Raw genomic sequence first — 12,343 nt, forward strand, 5'->3', positions numbered from 1 at the left:
GGTCTGTTTGAAGCCGTCTCACGTAGCGCTCTCCCGTGTGGTGGCAGAAGACACGCTGGTGGGAGCTGTGTCGCCGTGAGCACGGGCGGGCCGCGGGGACGGGACTGAGGAGGTGGCAGGCAGCCCGGCCAGCCGAGCCCTCCTGGCACGACCTCCCAGCCAAGTCTTGTGTCCTCCTCTGGCAAGACGGGATGGCCTGGGTTGCGGAGGAAAAGAAAGGTGACGGACCGACTTCCACACGCAGGCGGGGCAGATGGGACAGAGCTCTGGGATAGGACTGGATGTGGGGTGGCCGGGTCGGGGGCCCGGGAGCCCGAGACAGGGTGTCAGAGTCAGGGGACACTCGTGAGCCTCGGAGGAGCCACGAACCATCCCAGACCACACGCGGGGTGTCACGTGTAGCTCTCACCGGTTGGCGACGTGCCGTGGCCCCGCAGCGGTGACGCTAGGCCACCTGAGCGCAGGTGAGCAGTTCCGCCGGGAATAGGGGGACAGGAGGAGGGAAGGGTGGCTGTGGCCAGCGGGCAGTTCGGACTTGGCTGTCTTACAAACAAGCAGTACCCTGAGGCAGCGTTTCTCGAGGACGTTTCTTTAAAGGCCGCAGAGAGGAGCGCGAAGCACGCAGAGGAGACGTCCTGTCACGCGGGCTCTGTCTGCAGGCCTCGCGGGGCGGCGCCCGGGGCCCCCTCTTTAGTTGATGTGAATCAGATGGGCGTGTTCTGTCTCCCGAGACCATAAGGATTTCTGAAACGGAAGGCAGCCTCTCTTCTTTTCCAGAGAGCAAGGAGCCACTGGACTCCCGTGCAGGGTTCAGGTGTGGAGGGTGAGCCCGTGGCTGAGGCCGGGCACGTGGGCTGGCGGGTGCTCCTTCACCTCTGCTGACCGCTTCCTGCCCGGAGCCTTTGCTGAGGGGGGGCAGGTGACAGCCCATGTCAGTGACCCCATCCTAGGGGCTCAGGGCTCCGTCGAACTTTTCTGGAGACTGCTGTGGCCAAGGGGGACGGTTGTCTGTCAGTCTAAGTGCACACAGGCCAGAGACGCTTTTGCCTTGGAAACACCGGGCGCATCGCCACCTCCTGTTGACGGGAGCTGCGAGCTGCGGTTCCCGAGGATCCTGCCATGGGTGCCCCTGAGGTGCCGGTTAGTGGCAGGAGGAGGGATGCCTGGGGTCACCGGGCCTCACAGCGAGGGCCTTGGCACGCGCGGGAAGAGGGCACTTGAAGGCCAGAGGGACGCACGGGAGCGCTTCCCGGTCAGTCGGGCAGCAGGTGGCACAGACACGCAGGGCGACAGGTTGACTGGGGGCGGGTGCCGAGGCCGAGCACAGGCCCTGCTCCACCTCGGGGACGGCTGGGCCGCGGCGAGGCGTTGCCCCTGCTGGGCCCGGGAGACCCTGTCTCCACAGGGCCTGGCTGGCGGGCTGGGACGGGAGCCAGGAGAAAAGATGGCGTCCTTGGAGACCTTCTTCTGTGACCTCAGTTTCCAAATTGGCGGGTTCTGGCCTGGCTGACAAAGTTCACTTCTTGTTGATAATGACCTTTTTCTCCCCCCCCCCCCCCCCCCCCCATATTTCAGGCGACCGCACTTGGGCAGTGTCCCAGATTTCAGGTTCCCTCTGGCGGACGGCCCCACGGATGCCTACAGCAGCGCGGTGTTGCGCCCCCGGAAAGGCCGTGTGGCCGCTCTGCGAGATGAGCCTTCCAAGGCAAGGACCTCAGTCCTCCGGGGGCCCTCGCGGGACCCGCCCGCCTGCTCCAGTGTCCCCTGCCTTATCCTCCAGCTGTGAGGCTCTTCTGGAACTAAACTGCTGATAGGCTGCTGTCTCTTGTCCCCTTCCCCCCTTCTTCTTTTGCTGGCTCACAATTTACTTTGTAGAGCTTTTTTCCTTTCTTTTCAAAGAGTAGAAATGTGAATTAAGATGGGACCTACTGTTAAGCACAGCACAATGCTAATTAGTACAGTTTTGAAACACTAATGAAGATTCAGTGAATAGTGTGTTCATCTTTAAGCAAAAAAGAATTCGCATTTGGAGTTTAAATACTTTTGTACTTTTGTCTCTTCAGCAGCATATATTTTTATATACTTGTGTATGTTTTCAGCACCGATAGTCATTGAACGAGTTTGGGCCAGACATCATCCCAGACCTAGGGCTGCAGCATGACCGAAAAAACCAGATGAGGGGCACCCGGTGGCTCAGTCGGTCAAGCGTTCCACTCCTGATTTCCGCTCAGGTCACGATCTCTCGGTTTGTGAGATCGAGCCCCGCGGCCCCGCATGGGACTCTGCGCTGACCGCGCCTGGAGCCTGCTTGGGATTCTCTCTCTCTCTCTCTCTCTCTCTCTCTCTCTCTCTCTCTCTCTCTCTCTCTCTCTCCCTCTCTCCCCCCCTCCCTCTCTCTGCCCCTCCCCCACTTAAAATAAAACAAAGAAAACAATAAATAGATAAAAAGTCAGAGGAGAGGCCTGCACCCCTATCTGTGCGCAGTGTAGTGAGGAGACACCAGCAGCGAATGGGAAGTAAAAGGTGATATGTGTATTAGTTATCTATTTCTGTCTGACAGATGATTGACAAATCCCTGCAAAGGCGAGTGGCTTAGGAGGAACACTTCGTAGTTGCTGGTTTCTGTGAACTTAGGAGAGTCTTAGCTGGGTGATTGTGGCTCAGGGGCTCGTGAGGTTGCACCACCAGGAGGCTCGGCTGGGGCTGGCGGGTGCACTGTGCGCTCCCTTGCCTGGGTGTTAGAGGCAGGCCTCAGGTCGTCACCACACGACCTGCCCACAGGCTGCTTGGCTGTCCTCCCGGCACGGCAGCGGCTTCCCCAGAACTCACGCGGAGAGAGGGCAGGCAGAAGGTCCCAGAGCTTGTGCCGTACTAGTCTTGGGAGCTGCCCGCCTTCACTTCCACCATGTTCTGTTCGTTAGAGCTGCAGGGCCAGCCCACACTTGGGGTCCACCCCTCGACGGGGGTAGTGAAGAACTCATAGACGTAGTTTGAAACCACTACCGTGTCAGATGGGAGTAAGCGGGGAGAGGCAATCGGGTGTCGTGAGTTGTGAGATGAGGAGGGAATGAGAATTATAAACTCAGTTAGACAGGGAGGTATCGCCAGGAGGGTTACGTTTGAGCACTGGCCCGAAGGAGGCAAGTGAAGGAGCCGTGTGGATAGATCACAAGTTGGTGCCAGCGAGAGGTGCTGATGGAAGGGACCTAGGGCATGAGAGAGCGTGACAGGCGGGGGAAGCTCCAAGAGGTTGGACCAAGGGGACACGTCCGGTGAGCAGTTGGACACTCCATTCTGGGCCTCAGGAGACCTTGACTAGAGAGAAGGATCAGAGCCAGAACACGCTGGTGGCTTCTAGAGGCACAGGCCACATAAAGTCCCTAGGTGGGCACCTGTGGATAGCCCCAGAGTCCAAGGGCGGCTCTCTGGGCACTGCCCAGCGTGGCAGTGGAGAGAGGGAGACAGAACTGGCAGAGACCAAGGGGTCCGGACAAGTGGTGGGAGGAGCCCAGTGGGCCAGGTGCTCAGGGAACGGGAGACCGGTGGGCCTGGTCGTGCTGGGTGGGGCCAGGCAAGGTGGAGGCCGAGGACCACGGTGGTCTGGTCCAGGAGCCCTTGCGCTAAAGCCCACTCGCCCGAGTTCCAGAGTCTGTGGAGACACAGTAGGGGCAGCTTTCTGGAGGACTTGAACTCTGGTTGGGAGCAGAGACGCAGGGCTAGCTGGAAGGAGACACAGGGTAAAAGTTCCGTGGCTTCTGTTTTGTTATTTTGGAGGGAAAAGGGGGAAAACATTTTTAGGCTGATGTGGATGAAGTTAGAAAGGTGATCATCCAGAGAGAGAGGGCGGAACGATGTCCCTGAGCCAGCCGAGGGCCTCGTGCCCGTGGGTGGGGCTGTCTCGGGGGGCGGGTGAGCAGGAGGGCAGGAAAGCCTCCAGGAGAGTCGCTGCTCGCACCCGCGCCCTGCTCCTCAGGCCACAGGGTTTGGGCTCGGCCGCAGAGGCGCCTCTGTCCCACGAGGGCGGCCCCGAGAAGAGCAGGTTTGCGGGCTGCTCCTGGGTCCTCTCTGCTCCTTCCGTTCGGTCACACCAGCCTCAGGAAGGGAGGCGGGGGACGCTCCAGTGGCTGCACGTCCCCTACCTGGAACACCAGCGAGCTGGTGGGGCCGCAGAAGTACACTCAGATTTAATGGCCTTGTAACCGCCCACGGGGGTGGCTGGCTGGCACCGATGTATTTTTTTATTCCCATTTTTGTTTCTGATCTGCTCGTCCCACCCTGTGGGCGATGTCACAGAAATGCCCACGTCCACGGAGGCACGAGCGTCACAAGGGGGTCTAAGTCATAGGCCGCCCTCCTCACCTGTGCCTTAAGTACTGCTTGCTTCGTAGGTCAGCAGCTTGTAAGCACAAGGCAGTTCCCCGCTTTCTTTGGGCTTCCAGTTGAAAACTTTTCAAGTTTCTGATAGATTTCTTGTAGGTTTCTAGAACTGCGTTGTTATTTTCCACCTTTGCCGAGATTGAGTTTTTTTACTTACAGGTACAGACTCTTAACGAACAGGATTGGGAACGTGCCCAACAAGCTAGCGTCCTAGCAAATGTGGCACAGGCGTTCGAGAGCGACGTCGACGTGTCTGATGGCGAAGACGACGGGGACACGCTCTTCAGTTCGGCTGCTCTGCTCTCGCCCAGTGGGCAGGCCGATGCCCAGACGCTGGCCATGATGCTGCAGGAACAGCTGGACGCCATCAACAAAGAGATCAGGTACACGTGATCGTGCGCGGCACCGCAGAGACCACAGTGTCTCCGAGGGACTGTTACCGCGCTCAGGAAGGTCTGGAACAAACACTCTGAATGCTCTGAGTGTCCCATAACGATAAAGCTCCTTCAGTTCTATTTTAAGAATATTGTGCGATTCCCCTAGGTTATAAAATTCAGTTCACCAGGGCATCTGTCCACAGTCGTGGACAGGTTCGCGTAACCTCTGGGGAAGGGCGGAAGGTGTCCAGTCCCTTCCTGCGGGTGCCCAGTGTGCACCTGCGATGCTCCTCAGCGTCCGACCGAGGTTCCAGGGTCGGCCAGGGCGCGGAAAGCCGAGGGCGCGTCGGGGAGGCCTCCCTGATCCACAGCGCAGAGGGAGGGTGTGTGGGGCGGGCCGCGTGCATGAACGTAATGTGTCGAAATCGGTCCATTGTAGAGCAGTGAGTGCTCAGGGGGCGTGTGTTTGAATCATTTTACGCTCGTCACTATTTCAAGGGTGTTTTCTTTAGAAATCCTTTTAGCAGTTATGGTAGCGAATTTACAAAGCTCTGGTCCCGCGGAGGCAAGAGAACCCAGAGCCTGGCCCTCGTGGAGACGGAGGCGGCAGGGTGGGCAGGATGGTGGGCCCGGGGGCCCGGGAGCTGCTCTGTTTTGGAGTCCTGAGGTCCCGTGGGGAGCGGGCACGTGCTAGTGACCCTGCTGCCGTGGATCCGGGTAGAGTCACTGTCCACGTTTCGTTCTTGGGAAGCTAGCACAGGCAGACGTGCTCCTTCCTGCCTGCAGAGAGCGGGCGGTGAGGACAGACGCCAGCGGGAGAAGCGGGGAGGAGCGGTGGGCTCTGTGGAAGCCGTCCCCCGTCAGGTCAGCGCCGGAGAGGAGAGAGGGCCCGCGCTTCGGCTTTGCTTTTGTGTGGCGTGTGGCCAGGGAGAAGCGATCTTCCTTCATGCGAGTTGACCAGATAGAAATGGTCAGTCGGTCCGGGGACTTGTCCATCACATAATAAGCTCTCGGGGTACGTAAACAGAGCTTTCATCGGAAAGGTCGCTGTGTGGATCTCCGGTGTTAACGTGGGCATAATCAGTGACGTAGTCAAATGCAGAAATTGCCGTTTCCTGATGCACTGCTCTCTGGCAGTGAGGAGTGTTCGCCTTGAATTCCAAATGAATGGAGTACGGTGGACTTGAATCCGGGAATTCAGAGGAGGCTGGTAGAAAATTCCATCAAATAAACTGGTTTGAATTCAGCCTTAAAAAAAAAAAAAAAAACAAACAAAACTCAATGTTTTCATCTAGTCTAGAGGCTTCAGTGTCGGGGAACTCCCAACTGCTCCGTGGGTCGGTCCTTCGGTTAGGTCAGAGGTCCCGATTTCCAGTTGCAAAACAGGTACATTGACGTGTCTGAGAACTGGGAAGGTAGCAGTTGTGAATTCACAGCTCGTCATACGGCGAGAGCTGCCGGTGAGCCTCTGGCCGAATCTGAGCGCACAGGAGTAAAATCAAACACGGTTGGTGGAAGGAGCTTTACGGGACGCCCTGCAGGAGTCCCCTCGTGTTGTTCTGAAACTGGGTGTGTCGAAAAGACACTAAAAGGGGGACCGTTCTCGCTGAGGTGGGGTCGGAGCAGCCGTCCTTGGAGCTCACCGGCCCGCACGTTCGCAGCGCGGGAGCAAGCACGGACTTGTCACGCAGGTGCGTTCACAGGTTTGCCAGGGCGGCGAGGGTGACCTGTCTGCTTTCGTTGCAGGCTCATTCAAGAAGAGAAGGAGAGCGCGGAACAGCGGGCGGAGGAGATTGAGAGCCGAGTGGGCAGCGGCAGCTTAGACAGCCCCGGCCGTTTTAGACCCGCGGGCTCCGGCGCCCCGCACCCCGCGTCCCCGCTCGCGGGCCCCTCCCCTCCACACAGCGGGCGCTCCACCCCACGGAGGGGCCCGCACAGCCCCGCCAGGGAGGTGGACAGACTGGGGGTCATGACTCTAGTGAGTATTTGCCTCTTCTTCCTGCGGCGCTCCCCCCCACCCCAGCCCCCGACTTAGGTGCCAGAGTCTACGAATATGGTTCTGTCTCGTGTTTTACCCAGAAGGAAAGCCGGTTCATCTGTCGCGCTCAGAGGTGCGAGAATTTTTAAACCAGCCAGCGTTTAGTCATTCAGCAGTAGCCGGTGACGCACGGATTGTGCTGTGCGAGGGAGCGGGTTAGCCGTCGTCGCGAGCTCATCGTCAGAGCTTTTAGGTGTGTAACTTTGGATGTGGGCCCGTGCCAGGCACCGTGGCTCCGAGGGGGCGTGTTCTTGTTTTCGGGGAGTCGGCGGTTTCACCACAGTAAGTACGGGCGGTAGAGAAGGCGCGGAGGGAGGCCATGCTGTCTCTCTCCGCATTAGAGATGCCTGACCGGAGGGGACGGGACACGCGGTCAAAAAGTACCGTAAAATAAAGCTCAAGTCGGTTCTCCTGACGCTGGTGCGTGTGTGAGGCCAGCACGGCAGCGGCGTGAGCCCCACACGCGGACGGCTTCTGGGAGTGCGTCTTCGCTCCTCGGCGTCTGGAGACGCGGCGTCCGTACGGTTTCTGGGCGAAGCGTGCAGCTCTGCGGAATGTCGCGGAACTTCGCCGCGTACGTAGCTTAGGTTTGGAGAGCACGTCACCTCTTTCCACCTACGATCACGTTTACGACGTTGTGTTTCTGAGCACGCTCGCGTCTGTCAGAATCTGTCCCGTTACCGTCCGTTTTTCTTCCCAGCTGCGCTCTTGGCCAGCATGTGATTAGATCAGCTCTGAGTCTCTTCCGTGGCCTGTGACGCGGGAACTAGTCCGTTTTGTGTTGTTTTGACGTCACTCTGTGTATAATTCGCACCATTAGCTAATCAGCTCACACCTTAAACTCTCGGACGGTCTCATCTGAGGTTTCACGCTTCCTTCCTCTCGGAGAATTTGTGAAAGTCGCTGTGGAAATAATCGGCTCTTTTCCCTGCTGTGGAATTTGTGTGCCGGCCGAGAGTGTATCTGCTTCCGTGCTGGGTTTTGGCTTGCCGTCTCATCCTTCCGCTTGCTTACCGCTGTTCACGCAGACCTCAGCCTCCCGCCCCCCAGCCGGTATCGTGTTTCCCTCACCCCCCGCCCTCTCTGCCCCATGCCGTAAGCCCCTCCGCAGCGTGCTCCCGTGGCCGTGATCCTGTGTGTGCAGCGTCTGCGGTCAGTCGTGGCTCTCTCGTGTCGTTCCTGCTTTGTCTTCGTTTCTCGTGGGGTAGTGGGGTTTCGCCCCAACGGTGACCAGTGGCACTTCGCGTGTCACTGTGTAGTACGCGTGGATGCGGGTGTGACACAGGTGACAACTCGTCAGCGAAGGGTTTCTTCTAAAGAGATCAGACACAGCACGCTCTGTGGTGCCGACGCTCGTGGGCGGGACTCCAAAGCTCATGGGCTTACCGGGCACAAGTGCCGCCTTCCACACGGAAACACGGGGCTCCTGCAACGTGAAGCTGTCACCTCTCTCACGCCCGTTTTTATCACGTACCTGCACAGCGCATTGATTCTTGGGAAGTTTTAACTCGAATTCTAGGTCAGGGCTTGACACTAACATCCAGCAGGTCCTTAACCAGAGTCGGTCGGTTCGGTGTTCTGCCGGGTGTCGCGGTCACTTCTGCGGCATCCACGAGGTTGCTAGTGTAAAAGCGGAACGTGGTTTTCAACAGGGAGAACGGTTACAGAAAACTTCAGAGTAGACAACTGTTAGATCTCTTTGTTACACAGGATGCCGTATTTTAATAAATTATGTACGTCGTAATGGAAGCTTACCTCCCTGAGTAATAATTTATAGTTTCTCTAGCAAAGGTTGAATAACCTATTATGTTTACATGTGTGCTGGAAAGAAGTTCTGTTTCCAGCTATGGTTGTTTCTAAACCTTATCTCGATTATATCCGTGCTGTTGTTGTTTTTAAAACATGTTTGCCTCTTCTGGTCCTTGAATTTGTGGCTTCCGAGCGTGCAGTAAATCTGATTTCTCTTCATTTCTTTGCATGCCTCTGTCAGCCTAGCGATTTAAGGAAGCATCGTAGAAAGGTAAAGTGCTTGGTAGTGTGACCTACCTGTGTTTGTCTGTGGCGGGTGGGAGAGTGCCCGTCGCTTCGCAGAGCGGGCACCACAACCGGGTCACGACAAGCGGCCGGTGTGTCCCGGGAAGCGCTGGGCGCTCGAGCTTGGCGGCCGGTTTCCGTGGCGCCTGCGAGGGATGTGAGAGCTTGCCTCTCTCTCTCGTTTGTCTCCTGCTCGCTGCGTAGTCGGTTATGCGAGACATAGAAGTTTCTAGGAAGAGAAATGACTGAAGCCGAGCCCTAGATGTTCGATTTGGGGATAACCACCTTGGACATTGGCGGCCAGCAGCATTCGGCGAGCTCTTAGGGTCCGCCAGCTGCTCTGTGCAGCGGTTTAGGAGCCTGTTACCCGGCCCCCACCCACACCCCTGCGGGCCGCAGCGTGTGTGGTCACCCCCGTTTCCAGATGTGGAAACAGGCCGAGAGCCCGGGTCCTGTGCCCGAGGCCGCACTGCAGTGCAGACGCTGGCCACGACACCACTCTGCCACGTACCCCACCTTTGCTCGGGCGCCCTTCTCTCCTTTACGGCACCCCGGGCCGGGGCAGGGCACCTCCTGTGTCCAGAGGACCATGACTTGGGTGTGCCCCTTCTCAGGGGAGGTGCCGTGCCTCGGGACCGGACCCTTGACCAGAGCGCCCCCCTCATAAGTGGGATGCTTTGCTCCCTGGACCGTACCCCCATGCCGGACCTGCCCGGCCGCGCGCTGACGGGGCCGTGCCTCTGATACGGAGCTGGGCGGCAGCCGGGGGAGCCCCTCTCCCGGAGGGACGGTGTGGCCGTTCAGCTAAACTCCGGGTTCAAGTGCCAGCTCGGTCACAGGTGGTTTCGTGACCCGGGCGTGTTAATCGCCCTCTTTTTGCCCTGGTTCGCTCCCCTGGTAAGTGAGGACAGCGACAGAGTCGTGGCCCTCGGGGTGTCCACAAACTGCCCATCGGTGCACGGTCCACAGAGGTCGGGAGCTCTCACCAGCGACGGGGCGCAGAGCGCGCCCTGCAGTCTGCTGGCTCGTGCTGCCCTTTCCTCAGTAGCAAGACCTTCTCAAGGAAGGAAGGAAGGGGCGTGTGGTGAACACCCAGGCAGGACGGCCTGTCCCGCAGCTCACTGACGGCTACTTGGAGGGCTCCTTGGAGGCTTTGGGGGATGAAGACCAGGCGCATGAGAAGTGGGCGTCAGGTCCGCGCGGACAGAGCCGGCACGGGCGTTGTGCTTCCCAGCCCTGCGGGAGCCTCCCTTTTGGTTGAGACCGAAATGGCCCATAGGCCCAAGTCTGGCGGGACCCAGGGCCGGGCGGGGGCCTGCGTGTGGACTGCGCTGTGACACAGGGGAGGGCCCTGCGCCCGGAACCCTCCGTCTCTGCTCACCTCATAGCCGGGTCCCTAGTGTGGCTCCCTGTCCTGTTCCCTTTTGGTGTTTGTTTTCTCCATACCCTTGCCTCCACCTGGATTTGAAATCTATTTCTGTTACTTAAGTCTGACCCTGTTTTAGTTTTATGTTGATAATTTGTAGCAGGTTAAGGTAGCCTTTTGTTGTCTGATGATTGTCATGGAAATCAGGAGAGGAGGCAGGTGTTCTGTAGCTGTTGGTTAAGCTTGTGTCTTCCCTGAGCTCAGCTCCGCTTGGTGCTGACCCCCGGCCCCCGTGGGTGTCCCGAGCCCCATGCAGCTTCGGAGGTCCTGGTACAAACCCAGTTGGCGGTGCCTGTCTCGCCAGTCCTACACGGGTGTCTCGTGAGATCCGGCCCTCCCTCACCACCAGGACCTGTCAAGGGTCATAACGCTGGCGGGTCTGTGGCCCCGCCGTCCTTTCCAGGGCCCACAGCCTGTTACAGGAGGAAAAATGGAGTCTGAAGGGGGTCATCTTGTCGTGACGGCAGCCCAGGGTCACTTTGTCTCCACCGTGTTGAGCAGGCCTTCTCTAAGCCGCAGAGAAGTCCTTCAGTTTGTAACGTCAACCTAAATGTCACTGAGAAGCAGAAGTCAGACCCGAGTGGGGGTGGGGGGGTGGGGGTTTGGGTGCCTTCTCACTTTCCGCCCGTCCTCGTAGGTCCAGGCTTTGCATCATTACTGGAAGTGACACTGGGTTAGGGCACAAGCTGGTTCCTTTTCCCCCAGACAACGAGCGTTGCACAGTCGTGCACGGGAAGCCTCTGTGCTCACCAGGGTTTGCTCTGAATGGCGTCAGGAGACCAGCACCCTGCTCCTCAGCTGGCGGTGGTCGATGGGGATGTGGTTCGGGGCGTGGTTCGCGGAGGTCTCCGCCGCTGCCTTCCGGGGCCAGGCTGGCGGTGGCACGGGGTTCCGGGGGAGGGTGCACCCGCTGGGTGCAGATGGCCCGAGGTCTCGGCGGGCCCGCTGCCCAACGCGTGGCCCGGAGTTAGGCCGACACTAAGAGGGCGTTTTGGACGCCGCAGAAAGCGCAGCTCGTAGCTACTCAGATGAGTTCCTGGCTGTGATTCAGGGCTGTGCGCTCGTCTGTCGGGCCCACGGTGAACTCCTGTCACCCTCCTCTCGACCCCGCAGTTGCCGGCTTCGCGCGAAGAGGTACGAGACGACAAGGCAACGATAAAATGTGAAACGTCCCCTCCTTCCTCCCCGAGGTCCCTGCGCTTGGACAGACTGCACCAGGGGGTGCTCCACGCGGCCAGCCACGAGGACATCAGGGACGCCAGAAAGTAAGGGGCGCAGGCGCCACAGGGGACACGCCAGCGCGTTGGTTTTCAGCGCCGAGAAACCCTTGGTCTTCTTGGGGGAGAAAGGGTCGGGACGGCGGTTCTAAAGAAACGCCAGCGAACTGAGTTTATGTGCACGATGTTCTTGGGGCACCGGCCGGGGCTCTGGGGGTGCGGCCGCCGGGGCGCAAGTCCGCTGGGACAGACCGGAGTCCGGCGGTGCGGGCGGCTGTAGGGCGGCCTCGTTTGCCCGGATCCTAACCACCGGCCGTCCTGAGGCTTCCCCTCTGCCCTCCCCTGGGCCGAGCTCTGTGCCCCGAGGGGCTCTGGGGAGCCATCTTCCCCCCCCCACCGGGCAGCTCCAGCAGCCGCTCTGTTTCTTGTACCGTGTCCCCGGCCGGCTCTGGTTGTGCGTGCGCTCCGTGCTCCCGGGTCACGGCCTGGAAGGGCCGCCGCGCGTTCTTGGCCCAGGGCGCTTGGAGTCCAGATCTTCTTGGGAGGGAGAGAGCGTCAGCTCCCCGGGGACAGCCCTCCCTCGCGTGGGGCGGTGTGTCGTGTGCCAAGCCCACGTTGAAGGTCCTCTCCCGTCCCCCAGCTCGACAGGCTCGCAGGACGGCCCCGTGAGCAACCCCAGCAGCAGCAACAGCAGCCAGGACTCGCTGCACAAGGCGCCCAAGAAGAAGGGCATCAAGTCCTCCATCGGCCGCCTGTTTGGCAAGAAAGAAAAGGGCCGTCCCGGCCACGCTGGCAAGGATCCCGCGGGGCCAGGTTGGTGTCCCGTGCGTGGCTCCCACGCGCAGGTGGTCCTGCAGGTTCCTCCCCCGGTCGG

The 12,343-nt window shown here is 59.5% G+C and overlaps 1 protein-coding gene across 8 annotated transcripts in view; it reads left to right on the forward strand.

The window, feature by feature from the left end:
• The window catches only part of PPFIA1 (PTPRF interacting protein alpha 1), a 90,634-nt gene that overhangs the window by 56,453 nt on the left and 21,838 nt on the right, over positions 1 to 12,343 (forward strand). For 6 of the 8 annotated variants that reach the window (XM_058689970.1, XM_058689963.1, XM_058689965.1 and 3 more), the window contains 6 exons: positions 1,576 to 1,713; positions 4,545 to 4,760; positions 6,501 to 6,732; positions 8,783 to 8,812; positions 11,366 to 11,517; positions 12,110 to 12,282. In XM_058689970.1, coding sequence (XP_058545953.1) covers positions 1,576 to 1,713; positions 4,545 to 4,760; positions 6,501 to 6,732; positions 8,783 to 8,812; positions 11,366 to 11,517; positions 12,110 to 12,282 — 941 coding nt within the window. The remainder of the gene's footprint in view (positions 1 to 1,575; positions 1,714 to 4,544; positions 4,761 to 6,500; positions 6,733 to 8,782; positions 8,813 to 11,365; positions 11,518 to 12,109; positions 12,283 to 12,343) is intronic. The other 2 variants (XM_058689966.1, XM_058689968.1) reach the window with 1 other exon arrangement.

This window comes from Neofelis nebulosa, chromosome 10, assembly GCF_028018385.1.
Source record: "Neofelis nebulosa isolate mNeoNeb1 chromosome 10, mNeoNeb1.pri, whole genome shotgun sequence".
Classification (NCBI taxonomy): Eukaryota; Metazoa; Chordata; class Mammalia; order Carnivora; family Felidae; genus Neofelis; species Neofelis nebulosa.